Source organism: Misgurnus anguillicaudatus, chromosome 25 (genome assembly GCF_027580225.2).
Source record: "Misgurnus anguillicaudatus chromosome 25, ASM2758022v2, whole genome shotgun sequence".
Lineage (NCBI taxonomy): Eukaryota > Metazoa > Chordata > Actinopteri > Cypriniformes > Cobitidae > Misgurnus > Misgurnus anguillicaudatus.
Window position 1 is genome coordinate 32,422,786 of NC_073361.2, and position 27,727 is coordinate 32,450,512.

Consider the following 27,727-nt stretch of genomic DNA (forward strand, 5'->3'; position numbering starts at 1 on the left):
GTGTGTGTGTGTGTGTGTGTGTGTGTGTGTTTGATGTTTGCAGATGACTCTAGAAATGATGAATCTACTACAGAAGTGAGGCTGGCTGCTCGAAACTGTGGAGATGAGGGTAGATTTCTGGAGGAGCCCCGGCCCTCACTTCCTCTCACCATTCTCAAATTTGCTGTGCCAGAAAATTTTTCCCACAAGACATCTTCACCTTAAAGGGATAGTTCGGCCAAAAACGATATTAAACCCATGATTTACTCACCCCCAAGCTGTCCGAGTTGCATATGTCCATCGTTTTTCAGACAAACACATTTTCGGATATTTTAGAAAATATTTTTGATCTTTCTTTTGATTAAATGTTATGTTACGGGGTCCAGCCATAGTCCACGACCTTCAAGTCCAAAAAAAGTGCGTCCATTCTTCACAAATTAAATCCAAACGGCTCCAGGATGATAAACAAAGGTCTTCTGGGGGTAATCCGTGCGGTGTTGTTGTAGAAATATCCATATTTAAAATGTTATTAACTTTATTAACTAGCTTCCGGTAGCGCCGCCATCTTAGACTCAGGAGAGAGAATTAGCGTAGTGTACGCACTTTTCTTAGTGACGTATGACAAATCGGAGGGCGGGGGACAGAGCAGCAACAGAGAAACCGCTGTCTATGCTGCGTAAGCGCTCATCCTGAATGCATATGACTCTAAAATGGCGGCGCTACCGGAAGCTAGTTAATAAAGTTAATAACATTTTAAATATGGATATTTCTACAACAACACCGCACGGATTACCCCCAGAAGACCTTTGTTTATCATCCTGGAGCCGTTTGGATTTAATTTGTGAAGGATGGACGCACTTTTTTTGGACTTGAAGGTCGTGGACTATGGCTGGACCCCGTAACATAACATTTAATCAAAAGAAAGATCAAAAATATTTTCTAAAATATCCGAAAATGTGTTTGTCTGAAAAACGATGGACATATGCAACTCGGACAGCTTGGGGGTGAGTAAATCATGGGTTTAATATCGTTTTTGGCCGAACTATCCCTTTAAGCAGTTACAGTAGCACATTTGGTCCGACCTTGCTGTTTTAAAGTGCAGTATTGAATATTATAATATCCCACACTAGGGTTTAACAGGGTAACTCTGTAAATACATTTGTACAATGTACATTATATGCAGTTTTATAGACAGTACTTCTGTAAATAGATATCTGTATGTTAGATATCTGTAAATAACTCTCTCACTTGCTTCTTATCTATATTATTTGTTTTAATTTTCAATTTTACATGAAATTTTGCTTTTTGCCGTTTAAGTTTACTGTATGTCTGTAAGTACGAAACTAAAATGAATTTCTTGTGCATGTCTGCACGATTGGCCAATAAAGCTAATTTTGATTCTGGTTCTGATACTTATTTTAGCTGTTTATACTTTACAAGACGTAATGACACAACAACAAACTCAATTTTTAATGTCCATTCATTATACAAATTATTGCTTATTACATAGCACTCTCAATTTATTTTAAAGACTCAGTTGTCAGCTCAGTTGTAGGCACTATATCTGAGCTGCTTTTGCGGTGCGTTTAAACTTTCACTGAAGGGTCACACTCAGTGCACTTGTCTATCCTCATGAAAACATCTTAAAGTTATGGTCCCATAAACTTGCCATTTTTGACAATACAGGTACGGACACTGCATTTTAACCATATTTGTGGTGCTATATCTCAGTTGCCCTCTGGGGTGCGTTTAATATTTTAATGTAGGGTCACACTCAGTGCTCCTGTCTATCAATATACCAAAAATCAGAATAATTTACGACAGCATTTTAAAGTTATGGTCCCATAAACTTAGCATGTTTGACAATACAGTTACAACTACTGCATTTTAACCATATTTGAGGTGCTATATCCCAGTTGCCCTCTGGGGTGCGTTTAATATTTCAATGCAGGGTCACAGTCAGTGCACCTGTCTATCACCATACCAACAATCACACTTATTTACAGCAGCATTTTAAAGTAATGGTCCCATAAACTTGGCATTTATGATAATACAGTTACAGACATTGCATTTGTACCATATTTGTGGTGCTATATCTCAGTTGTCCTCTGGGGTGCGTTTAATATTTCACTGCAGGGTCACACGCAGTGCCCCTGTCTATCACCATGCCAAACATCAGACTTATTTACAGCAGCATTTTAAAGTTATGGTCACATAAACTTGGCAATTTTGACAATACAGTTAATAGACATTGCATATTTAACCATATTTGAGCTGCTATATCTCAGTTGCCCTCTGGGGTGCGTTTAATATTTCAATGCAGCGTCACAGTCAGTGCTCCTGTCTATCACCATACCAAAAATCACACTTATTTACAGCAGCATTTTAAAGTTATGGTCCCATAAACTTGGCATTTTTGACAATACAGTTAATAGACATTGCATTTTAACCATATTTGAGGTGCTATATCTCAGTTGCCCTCTGGGGTGCGTTTAATATTTCAATGCAGGGTCACACTGCGTCCCCCTGTCTATCACCATGCCAAAAAACAGACCTATTTACTGCAGTATTTTAAAGTTATGGTCACACAAACTTGCCATTTTTTGCCAATAGAGTTACAGACATTGCATTTTAAGCAAATTTGAGGTGCTATATCCCAGTTGTCCTCTGGGGTGCGTTTAATATTTCAATGCAAGGTCACACTCAGTGCTCCTGTCTATCAATATACCAAAAATCAGAATAATTTACGACAGCATTTTAAAGTTATGGTCCCATAAACTTAGCATGTTTGACAATACAGTTACAACTACTGCATTTTAACCATATTTGAGGTGCTATATCCCAGTTGCCCTCTGGGGTGCGTTTAATATTTCAATGCAGGGTCACAGTCAGTGCACCTGTCTATCACCATACCAACAATCACACTTATTTACAGCAGCATTTTAAAGTAATGGTCCCATAAACTTGGCATTTTTGACAATACAGTTACAGACATTGCATTTGTACCATATTTGTGGTGCTATATCTCAGTTGTCCTCTGGGGTGCGTTTAATATTTCAATGCAGGGTCACACTCAGTGCTCCTGTCTATCAATATACTAAAAATCTGACTTATTTACAGCAGCATTTTAAAGTTATGGTCCCATAAACTTAGCATTTTTGACAATACAGTTAATAGACATTGCATATTTAACCATATTTGAGGTGCTATTCTGGGGTGCGTTTAATATTTCACTGCAGGGTCACAGTCAGTGCACCTGTCTATCACCATACCAAAAATCACACTTATTTACAGCAGCATTTTAAAGTTATGGTCCCATAAACTTGGCATTTTTGACAATACAGATAATAGACATTGCATATTTAACCATATTTGAGGTGCTATATCCGAGTTGCCCTCTGGGGTGCGTTTAATATTTCAATGCAGGGTCATATTCAGTGCTCCTGTCTATCAACATACCAAAAATCACACTTATTTAAAGCAGCATTTTAAAGTTATGGTCACATAAACTTGGCATTATTTGACAATAGAGTTACAGACATTGCATTTTAAGCAAATTTGAGGTGCTATATCTCAGTTGTCCTCTGGGGTGCGTTTAATATTTCAATGCAGGGTCAGACTCAGTGCTCCTGTCTATCAATATACCAAAAATCAGAATAATTTACCACAGCATTTTAAAGTTATGGTCCCATAAACTTGTAATTTTTGACAATACAGTTAATAGACATTGCATTTTAACCATATTTGAGGTGCTATATCTCAGTTGCCCTCTGGGGTGCGTTTAATATTTCAATGCAGGGTCACACTGCGTCCCCCTGTCTATCACCATGCCAAAAAACAGACCTATTTACTGCAGTATTTTAAAGTTATGGTCACACAAACTTGCCATTTTTTGCCAATAGAGTTACAGACATTGCATTTTAAGCAAATTTGAGGTGCTATATCCCAGTTGTCCTCTGGGGTGCGTTTAATATTTCAATGCAAGGTCACACTCAGTGCTCCTGTCTATCAATATACCAAAAATCAGAATAATTTACGACAGCATTTTAAAGTTATGGTCCCATAAACTTAGCATGTTTGACAATACAGTTACAACTACTGCATTTTAACCATATTTGAGGTGCTATATCCCAGTTGCCCTCTGGGGTGCGTTTAATATTTCAATGCAGGGTCACAGTCAGTGCACCTGTCTATCACCATACCAACAATCACACTTATTTACAGCAGCATTTTAAAGTAATGGTCCCATAAACTTGGCATTTTTGACAATACAGTTACAGACATTGCATTTGTACCATATTTGTGGTGCTATATCTCAGTTGTCCTCTGGGGTGCGTTTGGTGTTTCGGTGCGGGGTCGCACTCAGTGCTCCTGTCTATCAATATACTAAAAATCTGACTTATTTACAGCAGCATTTTAAAGTTATGGTCCCATAAACTTAGCATTTTTGACAATACAGTTAATAGACATTGCATATTTAACCATATTTGAGGTGCTATTCTGGGGTGCGTTTAATATTTCACTGCAGGGTCACAGTCAGTGCACCTGTCTATCACCATACCAAAAATCACACTTATTTACAGCAGCATTTTAAAGTTATGGTCCCATAAACTTGGCATTTTTGACAATACAGATAATAGACATTGCATATTTAACCATATTTGAGGTGCTATATCCGAGTTGCCCTCTGGGGTGCGTTTAATATTTCAATGCAGGGTCATATTCAGTGCTCCTGTCTATCAACATACCAAAAATCACACTTATTTAAAGCAGCATTTTAAAGTTATGGTCACATAAACTTGGCATTATTTGACAATAGAGTTACAGACATTGCATTTTAAGCAAATTTGAGGTGCTATATCTCAGTTGTCCTCTGGGGTGCGTTTAATATTTCAATGCAGGGTCAGACTCAGTGCTCCTGTCTATCAATATACCAAAAATCAGAATAATTTACCACAGCATTTTAAAGTTATGGTCCCATAAACTTGTAATTTTTGACAATACAGTTAATAGACAATGCATATTTAACCATATTTGAGGTGCTATATCTCAGTAGCCCTCTGGGGTGCGTTTAATTTTTCAATGCAGAATCACAGACAGTGCCCCTGTCTATCATCATGCCAAAAAGCAGACTTATTTACAGCAGCATTTTAAAGTTATGGTCCCATAAACTTGTAATTTTTGACAATACAGTTAATAGACATTGCATATTTAACTCTATTTGAGGTGCTATATCCGAGTTGCCCTCTGGGGTGCGTTTAATATTTCACTGCAGGGTCACGGTCGGTGCTCCTGTCTGTCACCATGCCAAAAAGCAGAATAATTTACAGCAGCATTTTAAAGTTATAGTCCCATAAACTTAGCATTTTTGACAATACAGTTACAACTACTGCATTTTAACCAAATTTGAGGTGCTATATCCGAGTTGCCCTCTGGGGTGCGTTTAATATTTCACTGCAGGGTCACAGTCAGTGCTCCTGTCTATCACCATGCCAAAAAGCAGAATAATTTACAGCAGCATTTTAAAGTTATAGTCCCATAAACGTGTAATTTTTGACAATACAGTTAATAGAGAATGCATATTTAACCATATTTGAGGTGCTATATCCCAGTTGCCCTCTGGGGTGCGTTTAATATTTCAATGCAGGGTCACAGTCAGTGCACCTGTCTATCACCATACCAACAATCACACTTATTTACAGCAGCATTTTAAAGTAATGGTCCCATAAACTTGGCATTTTGACAATAGAGTTACAGACATTGCATTTTAAGCAAATTTGAGGTGCTATATCTCAGTTGCCCTCTGGGGTGCGTTTAATGTTTCAATGCAAGCTCACACGGAGTCCCCCCGTCTATCACCATGCCAAAAATCAGACTTTTTTACAGCAGCATTTTAAAGTTATGGTCACATAAACTTGGCAATTTTGACAATACAGATAATAGACATTGCATTTTAACCATATTTGAGGTGCTATATCTCAGTTGCCCTCTGGGGTGCGTTTAATATTTCAATGCAGGGTCACACATTGAGTCCCCCCGTCTATCACCATGCCAAAAACAGACCTATTTACTGCAGTATTTTAAAGTTATGGTCACATAAACTTGGCATTTTTTGACAATAGAGTTACAGACATTGCATTTTAAGCAAATTTGAGGTACTATATCTCAGTTGTCCTCTGGGGTGCGTTTAATATTTCAATGCAGGGTCACACTCAGTGCTCCTGTCTATAAATATACCAAAAATCAGACTTATTTACAGCAGCATTTTAAAGTTATGGTCCCATAAACTTGTAATTTTTGACAATACAGTTAATAGACATTGCATATTTAACCATATTTGAGGTGCTATTCTGGGGTGCGTATAATTTTTTAATGCAGGGTCACAGACAGTGCCCCTGTCTATCATCATGCCAAAAAGCAGACTCATTTACAGCAGCATTTTAAAGTTATGGTCCCATAAACTTGTAATTTTTGACAATACAGTTAATAGACATTGCATATTTAACCATTTTTGTGGTGCTATATCTCAGTTGTCCTCTATAGCAGTGATTCCCAACCGGGGGTACGCGTACCCCAGGGGGTACGTGAAGAGTTTCCTGGGGGTACGCGAAAAGATTTACATTTTGCTTTGATCTCATTTACTTTTAATAAAAATGTCTTTCGTTTGTCCAGTCATTGACCTACGATTGATTTTTGTGAGGAAAGCATTGTAAAAATAACAACTTTGTAATTTTAATCTTATCATTAATATAATTAGCCGTCAAGAGTAAATGCGCTGCATGATCCAAAACGCGATGTCCAACTCAAGAACGATCTGACTATTTTGAATGAACCTGAATAGTTTCTAAAGACACAAAGTTTATTAACTATAATTAATGTTTAAATAATGGTATAATATTCATTCCCGCTGCCGCTGCATTTTCAAATTATGCAAAAAAACTTTTGAATTGTTTTTGGCTAACATATTTTGTCCCGTATGATATCTTTTGTATTTATAGAGAATGCCTTAACACATTTTGTTTCTCTTTATATTTGAACAGAATAATTTAAATTATTTGCACACTTTAATTATCAGTAACTTAAATTGAGATTTTAGTAAATTTAGGGCATTTACTAAAAAGGACGTGAGAGCTCAATTCCAAATAAGCGCCGGAGTTGAAAATTTGCGTGTGATTTACTACAAAGGCGCAAATAAAATACACAGGCACAATAATGACATAAGCACATTTCTTTAATGACCACTGCAATCTACTAAGAGCAGCGCAAATTAGTACAGGGTCAAAAATAAGAGACCTCGCAGGACATCGCAATGAAAATGCGGACTGCGGAGTGTGAAATTCCAGCTAAGTAAAAGTACACTATGAACCGGAGGACGAAAGATGAAGGGTAAAATAAGTTTTGAGATACCTGATTTTACTTTTCCTCTTGACTTCTCCTCCTCTTTTCTCCAGCAAATTAAACATACAGTAGCATGGCTTGGCAAACTATATATTTATTTTAAAGTATGTTCCTCTGGCAAAATGTAATACTCTCCTCGCATTAATGTTAACGTAGGAAAACTTCCACAAATGCATATGCAATAAGGTCGCAAAAATAACACCTTTTCAGAGCTAAATATCTATTGCGTGTCTTTAGTAAGTTCAGTCGTTATTTAATGTCGAAATGATGGTTTGCGCAAGCTGTTAGTAAATCTGGCCCTTAAAGGGGTCATATGATGATTTTTTTTATTTGTAAAATAAGTCTTTGGCGTTCCCAGAGTCCATATGTGAAGTTTTATCTCAAAACACCCTACAGATAATTAATTATAGCATGTCAAAATTGCCATTTTGTAGGCCTGAGCAAAATGTGCTGTTTTTGGGTGTGTCTTTTAAAATGCAAACGAGCTGATAAAATGCAAACACTGATCACAATGGTAGTGGTTTGTTGAAATAAACATGCTTCATCAGTCAGTGCTTTTTACTTTAGTATTTAAAATTAATTAATTAATTAAAATTACTAATTATTTGTCTTTAAAACACAACTTTGGTTTAGTTTCGATGAAGGGGTACTTGAGCCTTACTGATAGGGCTGTGGGGGTACTTAGGGCTAAAAAGGTTGGGAACCACTGCTCTATAGCACCACAAATATGATTAAAAAGCAATGTCTGTAACTGTATTGTCAAAAATGCCAAGTTTATGGGACCATAACTTTAAAATGCTGTTGTAAATAAGTCTGATGCTTGGCACGGTGATAGAAAGGGGCACTGAGTGTGACCCTGCAGTGAAATATTAAACGCACCCCAGAGGACAACTGAGATATAGCACCACAAATATGGTACAAATGCAATGTTGTAATTGTATTGTCAAAAATGCCAAGTTTATGGGACCATAACTTTAAAATGCTGATGTAAATAAGTCTGATCTTTGGTATGGTGATAGACAGGAGCACTGAGTGTGAACCTGCAGTGAAATATTAAACGCACCCCAGAGGGCAACTGAGATATAGCACCTCAAATTGTGTTACATTTGCAATGTCTATTAACTGTATTGTGAAAATTGCCAAGTTTATGTGACCATAACTTTAAAATGCTGCTGTAAATAAGTCTGATGTTTGGCATGGTGATAGACAGGGGCACTGCGTGTGACCCTGCAGTGAAATATTAAACGCACCCCAGAGGACAACTGAGATATAGCACCACAAATATGGTACAAAAGCAATGTCTGTAACTGTATTGTCAAAAATGCCAAGTTTATGGGACCGTAACTTTAAAATGCTGCTGTAAATAAGTGTGATTTTTGGTATAGTGATAGACGCACTGACTGTGACCCTGCATTGAAAAATTAAACGCACCCCAGAGGGCAACTGGGATATAGCACCTCAAATTTGTTTAAAATGCAGTGTTTGTAACTGTATTGTCAAAAATGCTAAGTTTATGGGACCATAACTTTAAAATGCTGCTGTAAATAAGTGTGATTTTTGGTATGTTGATAGACAGGAGAACTGACTGTGACCCTGTATTGAAATATTAAACGCACCCCAGAGGGCAACTGAGATATAGCAGCTCAAAAATGGTTAAATATGCAATGTCTATTAACTGTATTGTGAAAATTGCCAAGTTTATGGGACCATAACTTTAAAATGCTGCTGTAAATAAGTGTGATTTTTGGTATGTTGATAGACAGGTGCACTGACTGTGACCCTGCATTGAAAAATTAAACGCACTTCAGAGGGCAACTGGGATATAGCACCTCAAATTTGGTTAAAATGCAGTGTTTGTAACTGTATTGTCAAAAATGCTAAGTTTATGGGACCATAACTTTAAAATGCTGCTGTAAATAAGTGTGATTTTTGGTATGTTGATAGACAGGAGAACTGACTGTGACCCTGCATTGAAATATTAAACGCACCCCAGAGGGCAACTGAGATATAGCAGCTCAAAAATGGTTAAATATGCAATGTCTATTAACTGTATTGTGAAAATTGCCAAGTTTATGTGACCATAACTTTAAAATGCTGCTGTAAATAAGTTTGATGTTTGGCATGGTGATAGACAGGGGCACTGCGTGTGACCCTGCAGTGAAATATTAAACACACCCCAGAGGACAACTGAGATATAGCACCTCAAATATGGTTAAAATGCAATGTCTGTAACTGTATTGTCAAAAATGCTAAGTTTATGGGACCATAACTTTAAAATGCTACTGTAAATTAGTGTGATTTTTGGCATGGTAATAGACAGGGGCACTGAGTGTGAGCCTGCAGTGAAATATTAAACGCACCCCAGAGGGCAACTGGGATATAGCACCTCAATTTTGGTTAAAATGCAGTGTTTGTAACTGTATTGTCAAAAATGCTAAGTTTCTGGGACCATAACTTTAAAATGCTGCTGTAAATAAGTGTGATTTTTGGTATGGTGATAGACAGGAGCACTGACTGTGACCCTGCATTGAAATATTAAACGCACCACAGAGGGCAACTGGGATATAGCACCTCAAATTTGTTTAAAATGCAGTGTTTGTAACTATATTGTCAAAAATGCGAAGTTTATGGGACCATAACTTTAAAATGCTGCTGTAAATAAGTCTGATGTTTGGCATGGTGATAGAAACGGGAACTGACTGTGACCCTGCAGTGAAATATTAAACGCACCCCAGAGAACAACCGAGACACAACACCACAAACATGGCCAAAATGCAATGTCTGCAACTGTATGTTCAAAATTGTCAAGTTTATGGGACCATAACTTTAAAATGCTGTTGTAAATAAGTCTGATGCTTGGCACGGTGATAGAAAGGGGCACTGAGTGTGACCCTGCAGTGAAATATTAAACGCACTCCAGAGGACAACTGAGATAAAGCACCTCAAATATGGTTAAAATGCAATGTCTGTAACTGTATTGTCAAAAATGCTAAGTTTATGGGACCATAACTTTAAAATGCTGCGGTAAATAAGTGTGATTTTTGGCATGGTAATAGACAGGGGCACATAGTGTGATCCTGCAGTGAAATATTAAACGCACCCCAGAGGGCAACTGGGATATAGCACCTGAATTTTGGTTAAAATGCAGTGTTTGTAACTATATTGTCAAAAATGCGAAGTTTATGGGACCATAACTTTAAAATCCTGCTGTAAATAAGTCTGATGTTTGGCATGGTAATAGACAGGGGCACTGAGTGTGAGCCTGCAGTGAAATATTAAACGGACCCCAGAGGGCAACTGGGATATAGCACCTGAATTTTGGTTAAAATGCAGTGTTTGTAACTGTATTGTCAAAAATGCTAAGTTTCTGGGACCATAACTTTAAAATGCTGCTGTAAATAAGTGTGATTTTTGGCATGGTAATAGACAGGGGCACGGAGTGTGATCCTGCAGTGAAATATTAAACGCACCCCAGAGGGCAACTGGGATATAGCACCTGAATTTTGGTTAAAATGCAGTGTTTGTAACTATATTGTCAAAAATGCGAAGTTTATGGGACCATAACTTTAAAATCCTGCTGTAAATAAGTCTGATGTTCGGCATGGTAATAGACAGGGGCACTGAGTGTGAGCCTGCAGTGAAATATTAAACGCAGCCCAGTGGACAACTGAGATATAGCACCACAAATATGGTACAAATGCAATGTTGTAATTGTATTGTCAAAAATGCCAAGTTTATGGGACCATAACTTTAAAATGCTGCTGTAAATAAGTGTGATTTTTGGTATGGTGATAGACAGGAGCACTGACTGTGACCGTGCATTGAAATATTAAACGCACCCCAGATGGCAACTGGGATATAGCACCTCAAATTTGTTTAAAATGCAGTGTTTGTAACTATATTGTCAAAAATGCGAAGTTTATGGGACCATAACTTTAAAATGCTGCTGTAAATAAGTGGGATTTTTGGCATGGTGATAGACAGGGGCACTGAGTGTGACCCTGCAGTGAAATATTAAACGCACCCCAGAGGGCAACTGAGATATAGCACCACAAATATGGTACAAATGCAATGTTGTAATTGTATTGTCAAAAATGCCAAGTTTATGGGACCATAACTTTAAAATGCTGCTGTAAATAAGTGTGATTTTTGGTATGGTGATAGACAGGAGCACTGACTGTGACCCTGCATTGAAATATTAAACGCACCCCAGAGGGCAACTGGGATATAGCACCTCAAATTTGTTTAAAATGCAGTGTTTGTAACTATATTGTCAAAAATGCGAAGTTTATGGGACCACAACTTTAAAATGCTGCTGTAAATAAGTGGGATTTTTGGCATGGTGATAGACAGGGGCACTGAGTGTGACCCTGCAGTGAAATATTAAACGCACCCCAGACGGCAACTGGGATATAGCACCTCAATTTTGGTTAAAATGCAGTGTTTGTAACTGTATTGTCAAAAATGCTAAGTTTATGGGACCATAACTTTAAAATGCTGCTGTAAATAAGTCTGATGTTTGGCATGGTGATAGAAAGGGGAACTGACTGTGACCCTGCATTGAAATATTAAACGCACCCCAGAGGGCAACTGGGATAAAGCACCTCAAATAGAGTTAAATATGCAATGTCTATTAACTGTATTGTCAAAAAAGCCAAGTTTATGGGACCATAACTTAAAATTGCTGGTGTAAATAAGTCTGATGTTTGGCATGGTGATAGACGGGGCACTGAGTGTGGCCCTGTTGTGAAATATTAAACGCACCCCAGAGGGCAACTGAGATATAGACCCTCAAATATGGTTAAAATGCAATGTCTGTAACTGTATTGTTATGGGACCATAACTTTAAGATTTTTGTAAAAGCAAGTAGTTTGGTGGATGCTTCAACACAGTGCAACAGATAGCTTTGGCACATTTTTGCCGGATTTATTTGTTTTATGAAGAATTGATGTTGAATCAAATCAATATTGGATTGATTCAATCTCTTACAGTACACGTGATTTAATAAACACACAATGATATTTGCTGTGTGGTAAATAACAAGGCTTATGTGTTAGCACCAACAACAAAAAAACATGAATGAAAGATACATTTGCAAATGACATGGTACATTAACAAGCGGAATTCACGAGGTACAATATTTGCCATGGCTATACTCATGAGTACTTTTTAAATGGCTTCTTTTTAGTCAAAGATTTGTATTTAGTACAGTCACACTGCATGTTTGGGAAGTATGACAGTACTTTTCCGTAATTAGATTTTTTAGTATTCCCACTTATGCAAATATGACTATTGCACAAGTAGCCTATCTTTTATACTTCTCCATAAACCTTCGAATACTAACAAAAAAATCTGCTATGATTTTCATAGTTTTGCAATACCAATACATAAAATTACATCCTAACCCAAACCCCAAATCTAACCCCAACCCCAAGCAATAATTTAAAAATAGAAAATAAACAGGAAAAACAATACTTAAAATGACATTAAAAATAAAGTCGTGTGAGCCGGGACATGAAAAACTATTTATAGAAATAAATGTGGTGACACGAAAAAAGCAGAAAAGCGTGTCCATGAATACGAATAAATATGAAATATTTCGTAATTATACCACAGAATGCCTTGAGGTAGGGTTGCAACACCAACTGAAAAGGAATATAATGAATATATTGACATTACTTATAAAATGTATTCATATATTTACAATAAATCTCTATAATCTTTTCTGTGGAAATTATGTTTTGAATGTTTTAGGTAGCCTAATTGGCTTCGTTTATTTACTATTCATTTATATATTTATTAAGGCATTCTAACATCTCTTGAGTATATTCATGGCAAGAACCGGTGAATCTATACACAAGTTACAAGGTGATATACACACAGTCGAGAACAATTTTGCAATAATGTTTCTTATTTAGGCCTATGTTTTATTACTCTGAGTTTGGGGAATAGAATTTGTGGAATTATATGAAAAATATTAAAATATATTTCAATAATAAATATATAATATATACGTTTACTATTGTAAAATCTCTTTGTCAACCACTGGTTGGATTGCTGAAGGCTACAGGTTGCTGGTCAAGACAACGATATCTCAAGAAATGTAGGTTTGTTTATTGAATAAGAAATGTGTGGTTCTGAAACAGATCAATAAAGTACAAACATGAATATTTAAGTAAATATTACAACGGTTAAAGGAACAGTATGTAAGAAATTTAAATCAATTAATCATAAAATGGCCCTGATATGTCACTAGACATTAAGAAATCATTTTCATTTCAAATACTTATATCACTCACAACAGTGATCTGGCCAGGATATTGTCATTTAAAAAGTGAAGTTGCAGCCCTCAACTGATGTTTATGTTGTCATTTTGTGTATTGGCCACCAGTTGTGTGATTGCAGTACCAGTTTTAGCCACAAGTTTTATTATTGCAATACCAGTTTTGGCCACAATCCTACATACTGGTCCTTTAAATAAATCCACTAGTAAACAGATTAATAATGAATAACAACTAACACACTACAACTCGGCATTTATACTTCAATTATAATTACTTAAACTATAAACTTAAACACAAACAAGTAGAAAGTGCGTTATTTATGTGCATGCACAGTTCACGTGCTTGTCTCTGTCGTGCACGTGCAATGGCGCTGATATTATGCAAAACTTAGAGCGCATGTGCGTTGTTAGTCTAAAGAAGCATTTTGATTTTAAATGAATAAATATAAACTTATATACATAACAAGAATGCTAACCGGATTAAGTAATAGTTGATTGGATATATTATCATCGAATAACAGTTTTAAGTGAAAACATCTGCAAGTTATCACACCAGTCATAACTATAATATGTAAACGTCCCATAAAGTTACTTATATACATATATCTGATTACTTACATCGTGATGCACGCACACGTATACATAATCAATAAACACTTCAATAATTTGGCTCTTAATCCACCTGTTTCGGTCTATAAACTATTTACAACGTGCAGCCAACTCCGCTATACGGTTCTCTCTCCCGCTCCGTTACCTGGCAACCTCAGAGCGAACTTTTGGAACAGTCCATTGCTGATGAAATGAAAGGGGTGTTGGGGATGTATTAGGCATATAGTTCCCTTTCAGTCGGTCACTACGACGTCACGTCGTGACCGACGAATTGGGAACTCGCTTAGAGAGACCAATCTGCTTCGTTTACTACTAAAACGCCAATGAACTTGGCATTGAGGTATTTGCATAATGCCGGCGCCGCCCCGCCAGGTGCGTATATAAGCCGCAGGTGCAAAATAGGGAAATTAGCTTTTTCGCTTCGAAAGCCGGCAATATCTGCTACTGAGAAGCTACTATCTGCTCTTCTGGGAACGGTTGCTGAAGTTGGTTTGACAAGCAGTACTACCACAGCGGACGCTCGCAGTATTCCACTGCTCTGCATCTTTTTTGTTTTGAGTTTAGTGTGTGCGTTGCCTCTCCCTGTGCGCATCACCAGCTGAGCACCTATAGAGTGATTTCCCTAAAAGAGTGATACGTGAGAGCTCTGTGTCTTTTTAAAGACAGCCACTCTCTCGTATATTCGGAGATCAGCGTCCTTTTCAGGATAGCTTTTTCTCTGTGCGATCTTGGATGTGAGAAGTACAGGGATTCCAGTGACGGTCACGAGCGCTGTCTTCGTGCTTGGGCATCGAGCACTCCGAGGCTGCGTTCGTGGAGAGCTTTTGTTCTCTCTGTGAGAGCATAACCCTCTTGGATTGCGGAGACGACTGTCGTTTCTACGGGAACGACGTCCGCGCCTTTGCAGTGCTGAACGCCGCCGTGGTGCGGCTGTCAAGTGCTCGCAGGACGTTCTTCGCATCACTACGCTGAGTAGGACGGAGGATGCGTCCTTCACCTACCGGCCTTCTCATCCTCAGCCGGTTGAGGCTCCGGTGGAGACTGCAGAGTCGTGTTCTGCGATTTCTGCCGAATCCATTGGACCTCCTTCTGGTCCCGTCAGTTCTGCAGCATCAGAGGGGTGCCCATTTTTTCCCTCCGAGGCGGAGTCGTCCCGGAGATGGCGGGCGTGCCCGCACGAGTGGCGGAGACGGTGGGTTAACCCCTCTCCGCCCGAACCGTTTCGCCCACATGATTGATACTTCGGAGCTGCCCGGGCCTCTACGGTCCTCACCTCCTGTGCCTGCCTTTCCCGACGGCACGAAGAGCTGACGTGATTTGCGGCCATCTCGGCCGTTCAGCTTTCACCCCTCACCTCCCTCACCAATGGAGTGCTAAGGACGGGGATCCCTTCAGTGGAGCGGGGGGTTGCGATGCAGCTGCGTTCCTGGAGGGACCACCCAACCCTTCCCTCCCGTGTTTGTATAGGCAGTCGTCCGGTTACGGGCGCTGCCCATCAGGCATGCGGAGACGCGGCTTCAGCCCTGCACGCAATAACGTTGCTGCAGGTTCACCAAGCGAAGGCTTTAGATATTTACGAGGGAGGCCGCGACCTTCAGTCGTGCGATGTCCACCACAGTGGTTCAAGATCGCCACCTTTGGCTGTGTCTGGCTTACATGACGGACGCAGACGAGAACAACTTCCTGAATGCTCCTGTCTCACAGACCGGCCTCTTCGGCGAGCCCGGGGAGCGTACAGCTCCGCTGCGCAGACTGAGGCGATCTCATAGGTCGTGCCCCGGCGGAAGAGAGCTGCCCTTGGTCCACCAACGCCGGCTCCTCAGTCTGCCTCTCGCCGTCAACGTCCTGCGGCGGCCACCTCTGTTCCCCTCCTCGGACCCCATCTCGGCAGCGCAGGGGAACCGGTCGTCAGCAGCTCGCCCCGCCCGCTTAGCCGCTTCCCGTGAAAATCGGGAGTTTGTGGCCAGAGACGGGCGACCCGGAGTGGCAGAGGATCACTCTTCAGGAGACGGTGATTCGCTCCTTCCCCCGGTAGAGGGTCGGGTGGAAAATCCTTGGTTTGCATCTGTTCCACCGGCTATCCAGCCGGTACCCACTTAACCACACATAAGAGTGCATTCCTCTTCCCTCTCCAGGTCTCCAGAGGATCGAGAGAGCCGTGGGCGGGCACACCAGCTCACCCTACCTCTCCTCTATCGCCAGCGGGTGTTTTTCCGGAGTCTGCGTTCTCCGCGCAGGAGACCAGACGACCGTCACCCTCAGCGGGCTCAGGTCAGTGTCACACACACACATACTGTAGATGTTTATGCTGTCACAGCAGACGCACCGGCAGTCCTACCTGTCTCGCTTCGCTGCCCCACCGCGGGTACTTCGGTAGTGTCGTTAATTCTCCTGGTACGGTCCCTGGATGCTTCGCTTCAGTTCCCAGCCCGTCTCATTGGGTTTCACGCACTATCCGCCTCGGTTACGAAATACAATTACTGGCACTCCCCCAAATTCTCGGGCATTCGTTTCACTATAGTGAAAGCGTCCGATGCACATGTACTGCGTGCAAAAGTCGATGTCCTGCTGGCGAAGGACGTTTCGAGCCGGTCCCTCTTACCGAGATGATGATAGGGTTTTTCCAGCCTTTATCTCATAGTACCCAAAACACGCGGTGGGTTACGACCGATTTATTTACGCACCGGCTCTACAAATGTGATCCTTTAGGATGATACGCCGAAGCTCGTATTTTAATATTTAGATCGGTTGCAGCCTTGGACCTGTAGACGTGTACTTCATGTGTCCATCTCCCCTCGCCTTAGACCGTTTTTCGCTCTGCGTTCGTGGGGTGGGCATATTAATACTAAGTACACCATTCGAGCTGTCTCTCTCTCCCCGTGTCTCCATGAAAGTGCTAGTCACGGCATTAAATTCTCAGAGAGAGAGAGCGTTGTTCGCATTCTGCTTATATTTACGTGAACTTATATAGCTCGTTCTTGGCAGACGTGCGCGAACACAGAGATTTAATGCTTCGGCATCTCGCTCGTTTATATCATCAGGTCAACTGGGAAAAGAGCAACTTTGCCCCGTGCAGAGGATCCTTTCTCAGTATGGAAATAGACTCGATTGACTAATTGGCGTGTTTTACAAGAGCGCACAACCAGTCAGTTCTGACTTGCCTCGGTTTAGTTCGAGGGAAGTACGCGGTCCCTCTGAAACAATTTCAGAAGCTCCTGGACATATGGCAGCAGCTGCAGCTGTGACACTGCTCGAGCTGCTTCATATGAGACCGCTTCAGCATTGGTTTTACGATCGAGTCTCGAGGAGAGCGTGGCGCAACGGCATACACCGTGTAACCATTACACCTGCGTGTCATTTCTATTTTACCCCGTGGTCAGACCCAGCATTTCTGATAACAAGATATGCCCCTGAGTCGGGTCTCCTGGCATTCTGTAGCACATACGATGCCCCCAGCACGGGATGAGCAGCCACGTATGACGGGCTTGCAGTCTCAGGGGTGTGCTTAGCACCCCAACTGCCGCGAGCGGTGCGCTGTATATCTGGGACTTGTACGCTCCGCTATGGAGATGCGAGGGAAGGATGTATTAGCCGACACCGACAACATTGCGACTGTTGCGTTATTTACCGGTAAGGCGGTTTTTGCGCTCTCGTCACCTGTCGCATCTCGCTCGTCATCTCCTTCTTTGGAGTCAGAAGCATCTGAGGTCCCTTCGTGCCATTTACATCCCGGGTTCGCTCAATACAGCGGCAGACGCGCTTTCCCGAGCTGCGCACCCGGCGAATGGCGACTCCACCCCCAGACGGTCCAGCTAATTTGGAAGAAGTTCGGTCGTGCGCAGAGATCTATTTTCGTCACCGGACGATACCCACTGTCGCCTGTTTTATTCACTAACCGAGGGCAGCCTCGGCGTGGATGCGTTGGCACACAGCTGGCCGCGGGGGACGCGCAAATACGCATTCCCTCCAGTGAGCTTAATCGCACAGACACTGTGCAAAGTCAGGCAGGACGAGGAGAGCCTTTTATTAGTCGCCCCGTACTGGACGACCAGGAATTGGTTTTCAGAGTTAATGCTCCTCGCGACAGCCCCTCCCTGGCGAATTCCCCTGAAGAAGGACTTTCTTTCTCAAGGAAGGGGCACATTTGGCACTCGCACCCCGACCTGTGGGATTTCCATGTATGGTCGTTGAGCGCGCGCAAGGTTTAGGTGATTTATCGCAAGCGGTATCTAACACCATCGACGCGGTACGAGCACCGTCCACAAGACGGGCTTACGCGCTTAAATGAAACCTTTTTTTTTTTCGTCACCTGGTGCTTTTCGCAACGGGAGGACCCCAGAGAATGCCCATTAACATTGTGCTTTTATATTTTCAACATAGGTTAGATGGTAGGCTGTCCCTCCGCCATTAAAGTTGATATCGCCGCTATTTCTGTTCATCACTCACTTATCAACGGCAGATCAGTTGGCCAGCATGATTTGGTTATTACAATTAAAGAGGCGCTCGCAGGCTAAACCCCTCGCGCCCCCCTCTTTCCTCCTGAGACCTGTCCATGGTGCTGAAGCTTTCAGGTCTCCCATTTGAGCCTTTGCAGTCTGCGAGTCTGAAGTTTTTGTCAATGAAAACTCTGACCCTGCTAGCATTGGCCTCCGTGAAGAGAGTAAGGGATTTATATGCATTCTCTGTTGACGATTCGTGCCTTCAGTTTGGTCCTGCTGTCTCACTGAGACCCAGACCAGGCTACGTGCCCAAAGTTCCCACCACTCCCTTCAGAGAGGTGGTGAGCTTGCAAGCGCTGCCCCCGGAGGAGGCAGACCCAACCATGGCTTTATTATGTCCCGTACGAGTTTTACGCCTCTACGTGGATCGCACACAAAGCCTCAGGACTTCAGAGCAGCTCTTTGTTTGTTACGGTGGTCAGCAGAGAGGGAAAGCTGTCACTAAGCAGAGGATGTCTCATTGGATTGTAGACACTATCGCCCTTGCTTATAATCCGCAGGGCACCCCATGTCCATTTAAATTGAGAGCTCACTCCACTAGAAGTGTTGCCTCATCTTGGGCACTCGCTCGTGGTTCCTCGCTAACAGACATCGGCAGAGCTGCTGGTTGGGCGACACCTAACACGTTCATTAGGTTTTACAGTGTTCGTGTCGAGCCTGTCTCCTCTTGTGTACTTTCCTCGTTAGGGGAAGCACAGAGAACAGGCTCGTAGGTCGGCTTGCAGCCTCCGACTGCTGCTCCAAACTGAGCTCAGTATGGAAGGCCATCGAGGCAAAAACGCATAATAATTTGTTTTGCCTTCCTCCGCTGCCTTGGCAGCCTGATGTTGCGGAGCATCCGCTGCCAGCCTCTCACTAGCTGCATCCTCGCGAACCTGTGTTTGGCTCGGGCATCCACATTGCGTCCCACCGGGTTCCTTTGTGAGTATTTTTCCGTAGGGTTAATCCTACTAGCCCACGTTTCCCTCAGCAGAGCACTGCTTTGCTTACACAGCCACGGCTGTCATTTATACTTTCGCCCACCAATAGCCCTTAACGGGGCGGTGGCTTCCGCAGCGTCCCTATACCGCTCAGATAGGGCGCTTCCCAGTCGCTGGCACTACTGTGGGGTTAAAGGAACATCTAGTGCCCGGCCTTCTGCCTTAAAACCTAATTCTCCTTATCCTTAAGTGGAACCGGAGGGCTTTACGCAGACACTGGAAGAGGTCAGCCCTCAGTGGCGTTTTGGTAGGGATTCCCAATTCGTCGGTCACGACGTGACGTCGTAGTGACCGACTGAAAGGGAACGTCTTGGTTACGTATGTAACCCACGTTCCCTGAAGGAAGGGAACGGAGACGTCACGTCCCGTCGCCACAGGGCTGCTCCCTGCTGTTACGGCCGGTCACACTTTCCGGCTTTCTCAGCGAAATGAAGCTAATTTCCCTATTTTGCACCTGCGGCTTATATACGCACCTGGCGGAGCGGCGCCGGCATTATGCAAATACCTCAATGCCAAGTTCATTGGCGTTTTAGTAGTAAACGAAGCAGATTGGTCTCTCTAAGCGAGTTCCCAATTCGTCGGTCACGACGTGACGTCTCCGTTCCCTTCCTTCAGGGAATGTGGGTTACATACGTAACCAAGACGTTTCTACAACTATATTTAACATTTTTTTGTTATTATTCGAAGGTTTATGGAAAAATATAAAAATGTTGGCTTACTCTCTATTATATCTGCAAGAGTCATATTTGCAGGGGTGGAAATACTGAAAAATCTACTTACGTAAAAGCATTGTTACTTCCCAAACACGCGTGACTGTCCTCAATACAAACATGTGACTAAAAACAAGCCATTTTAGTCATGTACTCATACAGCCAGTAGCAAATATTGCACTGTGAATATTATTCTGCCTGGATCTGCCCGAAGCCGAATACGTTATTATATAGGCTATAACATAAAGAGCTTGAGCAGCTTTAGAGGTCGAGCCTGGATCAAACCAATCAAAGTTACAGAGAAAGCGGTAATTTGTGATAAAAATGTATGAAGAATTTACTACTGACTGAAAATTATAATACTGCTGCAATAAACAAACCCATAAAATAGTTGGAAAGTCCTTATGGATTAAATCCTTTCATGCAGGAACTGAATTAAAATCTATTGTCCTATTTTAAAACGATCACATGAAAGTCTGAAACAACCTCAGAAATGACAGCCTAGTGGTAAGGCTCTCAACAGCGCATTCAGCGATCCGGGTTCAATCCCCATAAATGGTCATGTTTTGCTTCTACTTTTTCTGTATTTTTTTATATACTGTAGCCTACTTTTTAAATATAAAACAGATCTTAACTTTTAAAAGACAATTTGTAGGTTACTAAGTAACCTATATAATAAATATTTAGCAGATGAATGATTTTAATACATTTAACTTTAAAGGTAACTTAAATTTATTTATTTTTATTTGGGGGTACATTTCAAAAGCAGCAACTTGAGTGGACAAAAAACTAACTGTGAAAATAAAACGTGAATATATTGTTCATAAGAAGTGTAGTTGATTTAAGTATAATCATATGCTAGAAGTGTCTAATCTCATGATGTTAGCTGCCAAATATGTTGACTAGCAGTGAGGAGAGCACTGACATCTATCAGCAGCACAGCTTTACTCCTGCAGATGAACTGTTGTTCTTGAAAGAAAAAAATGGGGTCACTGAGAGCATGATGGGTGAACAGCATCTGCATTTCTGAATTAACAGTAGTACAAGGAATGATTGTGTAAAATGATATATGTTACATATATTCTTGACCAATCATTATTACATGACATGTTACTTAAAACATTTTTGATGGCAAATTATGCGTGCGTATAAAGCCACAAGTCATCATGTTAAACCCTGGGAGTATGAGAGATTTTAAACCACTGGTTTATTATCACACTGTTAGCTGTAGTTATGCAGCTGTTTCCCAGAAACTTATGTAGATTTAAATGTATGTTATTTACTGGCATGAGGCTGATATTTTATAGTTTTATTCTGTAAATAAAAAGACTTGTTAATGTTTAATGTTCATTTAACTTTGAACAAACTGTTGCCAGTAAATAAGATAACCTGTTGTTAAATCTACAGTAAGTTACTGGCAAACAGCTGACAGTAATATTGTCATTTCTACAGAATTTTTAACAATGTAGTGTTAGGTGTTGATAGATAAACAGAGTTTTATGAATGGTTTCAGGGTGAGGATCAGTTGAAGAGAAGCCTGAGGTATAAGCACATTTATACTGTAAGTCTGAAGCCCTACTTGTGTGGTGAACAATTATTGTCTGCAGGACACTAACAATCTTCTCTGGGATCACAGGCAAAAAAAAAGAGTTTTAACTCATTACAACAAAATGCCAAGAGCATACCATCACATCATTATATTGTGTTCCTACAGACATGCAGACACCATAAAGAATTTTTTACATTTAAGACAAATTTATCAACTAGAGAAAAATACAAATACTGTAGATCTTTAAAATAATGTGCATTTCTATGCACACCAAGCATAAAAAAATCCAATGATCCAATTAAATCTCCTTTCTGTATGACAGACAATCTGAATTAATATATATATATTTCATCAATACACTGCAATTATATGGATTTAGATGCAACATTTTTGGTCACTTCTTTAACAAAATAATTGTTCAAATTGTACTGCTGTGGCTATTATCCTTATATTGGGTAGTTAAGATTATAATTTATATTAAATATTTGATAGGCCTATAACATACCATATTATGAAACACATGTCTATATTGTATGAATTATTATTGTAACAGAATTTATCAAATTGAATATATAAGTTGATTTTTAATCAAGGTTAATCAAGTCAAATAAAATGTCAAAGGGTCAGCTGTAATATCACTGCATTCACAGTTCAGTGTTAGTGGAAGTCTAGTTAAGCAACAACTGTGGCTTAACCTGACAGTTAGGCTGCCCCGGACCAGGCTAGTTTCCAAGTTTAAGTTTCCATAGTAACCGGCGATGAACTTCAAGTTTGTTTTATGAAACAAAATCCACCGGCAATAATCCAGACTTAATGTAATCAAGTTTTATGAAACAGCCCTTAGGTGCAAGTACATTATCTATGTTTTGCAGAATACACATTAAAATCATCGGGATTTACATGTATACAGATGCTGCTCGTTTTACTTTCTCTTGATGTCTTCCAGAGCTTTAGCTTTTTCAGGCTCTTTGATTTCTTTCATCTTCTCAATGAGAAACTCCATGTGCTGAAGTGTGAACAGAGAATATGTGTTGAGTGCGATCATCTCCAGAGACTTCACACAGTTGTAAGCTTCAATCACCAGCTTGATTTTCTCTTTCTCTAATTCCTGTAGTTCTTCCTTCAACTTGTTGATCATAGAGAGACGGTCTTTTATTTTGTCTTCATATTTTTTCTTTAAATCTTCATACGTTCTTGTCTCAGTCTTTGTCTTTGTTTCATATATTTTAGCTTCTCTGGCGTGATTGCTGTACTGACATTTCTTTGTGCAGACTAAGCAGTGATTATTTTTCATCACGCTACATCCTGAGATATCACAGATCCACCAGCATCCAGGATAGTGACAGTTCTCCTTACAGACGGTGCAGCACATCGCCTGTTTGGCTACAGCAGGATTGATATCAACCTTTTCTTTGTAGGGCACTTCAACTTCATATTCAAAATTTTTATTTTCTTTGATATGTTGCTTGTGTTTTTCTAGATCTTCTTCAGTTTGTTTCAGCTTATTTTGCTTTTCTTTCATCTTTTGAACATGGGATTGTAGTTTGGAGATGTTTGGCCGAAATTGTTGCTGTATTATCAAAACGTCGTGAGTCAACTCCAAGGTTTTAGGTTGTATCATGTCAAGAAAGTTAAAAAAAACTGCTATTCCTCTAAAACTTAGATCCCATGCTTGATCATAGATTGTTTGTTCTTCTTCATCAAATGTTTGTTCCTGACAGTTGTCAAACAGAAAATAGATCGGCTGATACTTCTCATCTACAGCACACTTGATTTTAGCTTCTTTGACGGCTGTCAGGGCATTTTTAGGACGAGCTCCATCTGAGTGTGTGAAGAGTAACACAATGTTATCAACAATATCTTTACCAAATAAAGACTGAACAGCATCAAATATGTAGTGTTGTCTCTCAGAGAGTCGATTTTGATCTGCCTTCATCACAAAACACACTGCATTGATTTCACTGATCACATCTTCAGATGTACATAAACGTAATAAATGCTCTGCAATCTCTATATCACGATCAGCTCCACGAGTGTCTCCATATCCTGGTGTATCAATGATTGTTAAATCAACTGAAGTTTCTTGTAAATAAACACCATAGATAATGACATCAGAGGTCTGACTGTGAACTGATGATCTGTCGCTCTGATCGTCTGTGATCTCAAACCAAACTTTGTCTTCTCTCTTAACACCACAGATGTAGTTGATCATAGCATTAATGAGAGTTGTTTTTCCAGTGCCTGTTTCTCCCACCATCAGTATGATTTTATGACGTTTCTTTTCGTCTCTTTCACCAAAGCTGATTTTTCTGTAGGACTTAGATTGATTCAGATTATCTGTTGTTGTATTTAGACGATATCGAGCAGGATTTACATCTTGAATTCGGATGCTTCCCTTGATGAGGCTCTTTAATCTGTAGTTTTAAAAAACACAATCATATACAACAATTTATTATCATTTTTTAAGGTGTGTATGAACAACATGTTTCATTGTGTGATATTAAAGTCACCAAGAAATTAAAAACAAAAATTTTTAATGGAATATAGTTTTTTTTAAATAATTGATAATTGACTTATATGAGAATATTTGTATACATGGAGACGGGGGATCTGCAGGTCAGTGTAATGGGCATGCCGAAAGGTTGTGAAGTGAAACCATAAAAAATTATTAAAAAATATTTCAGCATCTTCTTTTAAACGTACCCAAAAGGTGGATATTGGTACCTCAAATTTACATATCTGTACCAAAATGGTACATATCAGGACCTTTTTCAAAGGTTCCATCTCAGTGACAGCTTTTTTTACCTTTTTTCTGAGAGTCCATAGATGCTACCCTTGTAATTGTGCTCTCAATTAATATGTAAAGTAATTGATAAAAGCTGTTTTTGTGATATAGAAAAGACAAAATTATATATTTTTGGAATGGTTTACTGTATGTACACTCTTATAAAAATTCCATGTTGAAATACAGAAGGTATGTATTAACACTTTTAATATTATTTTCATAATTTTAAAACTTTTAGTATATTTGTTAATCCTCTAGGGCAGTGGTTCTCAACTCCAGTCCTCGGGCCCCTCCTCCCAGAACATTTTAGATGTCTCCTTATATAAAACACACATGATTCAGTTCATCAGCTTGTAAGTGTGTTAATTAAGGAAAAGTTTTAAACATTGGCCCTGTCCCAAATGGCGTACTTCATGTGGACTTTCGGTCTTGTGGCCTTAAATTGCGCGTGCTTGCTTAGGCTACGAGTCTGTAGGGTGTCCCGTCTGTCATTTTTACGCTTTGAAGTGTGCTCATCAGCGCCTCCTTTGCCCCCTTGATGCGGTCTTCAGCGAAGCCCGCACTGCAGCAGGTTTCGCACACTTTACCAACCCAGAAGTCCTTGCGAAAGAGCAATCAGACCAATCAGACGACGGAAGGGAGGAGTTCACACTGACGGGCAATTTCTCAACCTATTTCTGGTGTGACGCTCGAGTCTGTCCCAAAATACGACTTAGGTGCACCCACGTGGACTCGCATCAAGGGTCCCTAAAGTCTGGACTACGTGATGTCATCAAAGTGTGGACTCTGAGGAGGACCACAAGTCCGGAGTGTGCCATTTGGGACAGGGCCATTCTGGAAGGAGCCTACTGAGTGGAGTGAGGTGTTTCATATAGGGAGACATTTAGAACATTTTGCAAAGGGGGAGGACTGGAGTTGAGAACCACTGCTCTAGGGTCTATGTTTCTTATTTCAATAAAGAAAACAGTGCGTAACCAATGATCTTTTATTCATGTGAGGCTCACTCAGCAGGTACACGGCATTAATCACAACACAGGTGTTCTTGTAGTCTTCTCACTCTTCAGCTGTATACTCTACAGATAATTGTTATGCTACTGACACCTAGGGGTTAGGTTCTGTACTGTACACATATATACTATCACTACATCCCCTTTCCAATAGACATCAAGTTATTACAAAAACACTAATGACTTATTTTTAGATAAATACTAAGCTAAGACTGAGCACATTATACAAGATGTACTGCATCACACAACAATATCAATAATTATTGCTTTACAATCCCAATAACAACTGTTAACATTTAGTTTTTATCTTTACTTTTATGATAATTCAAATACTTAAGATATGTTTCAGCAATATTCAGAGGTTTAGTCTATCAGGAGGTTTTACTGTGCGTTTAGATCTTCTCAGTACAGGTGAATGCAACTCTGGATGTTCTTTAGCTGGCTCTTTGTTAGGGTGTTTTCACACATAGACTGTTTAGGTCGGCCCCTCACTGGCACTATCCTGCCCCCTCAGATCACCATTAATGTTGAATGGGATTTTAATGATAAAATGCGCTATATAAAAATCACATTTGCCTTGTGTATTGTCTTCCTAAAGTGAATTTTAAAGTCTAATTATTTAACAAAACAAAAAAACAAGTGTGCATGTATTCTACCGTGACACACGCCCACTCATGTATATAGGCTTGTTCGACTTTATGCGGCGCCGCTAGAACTGTCAGGCGAAGACGTCAAAATGCCGCGAGAGCGAGACGAAATGACACTTAGTATGATTTTTTCGAATTGTCCTCGCAGTACTTTGACGTCATCCGGCTGTTGGTTCAGCGTATGAACTTGAACAAGCCTTTTGTGTTGACGGCTTGACGCACGCCGACAATGAGCCCACGTTCTGAGTCTCAGCGGAAAATCAAGATGTTGAAGTGGGAAATTATATAAAAAGTTACAGACAGGAATGGGGGAGTGACCTGAGCCTGCCCTGTAGCAATGGATATATGGAAAATAGCACTGCAAGTTCTGCAAACTGGATTGTCACACATCAATAAATGCTGTGGCGTGGATGAATTATCGGAGCATTTCAGGTGCACAGATCCAAATGTTCGGCTGTCATTAAGTCAATTCTGGCACCATGAACTTCAGACAGACTGTACATAGTTTTGAAAAGTTCAGATGTTTATGTTCTTCAGCATCCTTGCAAGTTAACGTACAACCAACAGCCTATTATTGTTCTGCATTTAACGTTAAAGGTAAGCCTGTACAATATCTCTCTCTCTCACACACACACCTGTTTATCAGGAGTAAATAGATAAAAAACAGACATTGTTGAATTTATAATTAACGAATTTGAATTAGCCTATCCTACAGCATAGCTGTATATGTAAACGAGTTATTGTCATTTTGCTATTGTGGGTCTCTAGCTGCTTAATCGCTAGCTTATGGTGCATTACTTGTGGCAGTTAAAATAACTACGTTATATGTCAAATTGAACCAAAATGTTGATAAAATGTTGTGTTTGGACCGTTTTTGGGCTGAAACCATCAACTCTACCTGCCAACACTGTCCCCCACCATTACGTAAAATTTCTTGAACTAACAGTTACTGAAAGCAAACACGAAGTATAAACATTTCATAATTTCAAGGTTTTATATTGCATTAACTAATTTCACCATGGACATTCGAAAATGGATTAAAAAGAAACTACAGCAACTGCCACTACCTCTGGGTCTGAACTTCAAATGAGCAGTGTTGTGCTAATATGTAACGTTAGGTATGCGTTTTTTTGTTGTTGTTGAATTGTTCAGAGCTTTGTACGTTGCTCACTATAGCTGTAGTTTTTTTGGTTGTATTACAGAGATGTTTGGTTATAACACGTTAAAACTTAATGTACCAGACCTATGTATTTTCTAGCTAGGGGAAGTATATGCATTTAT

At 40.3% G+C, this 27,727-nt stretch overlaps 1 protein-coding gene across 1 annotated transcript; it reads right to left on the reverse strand.

The window, feature by feature from the left end:
* Nucleotides 1–22,929: 22,929 nt before the first annotated feature.
* LOC141362090 (uncharacterized) lies at nt 22,930–27,367 on the reverse strand. The gene is made up of 2 exons (XM_073863887.1): nt 27,345–27,367; nt 22,930–24,421 (listed from the first exon to the last, which is right to left on the reverse strand). The coding sequence occupies exons 1-2, from the start codon at nt 27,365–27,367 to the stop codon at nt 22,930–22,932; spliced, it is 1,515 nt and encodes a 504-aa protein (XP_073719988.1).
* Nucleotides 27,368–27,727: the final 360 nt, after the last annotated feature.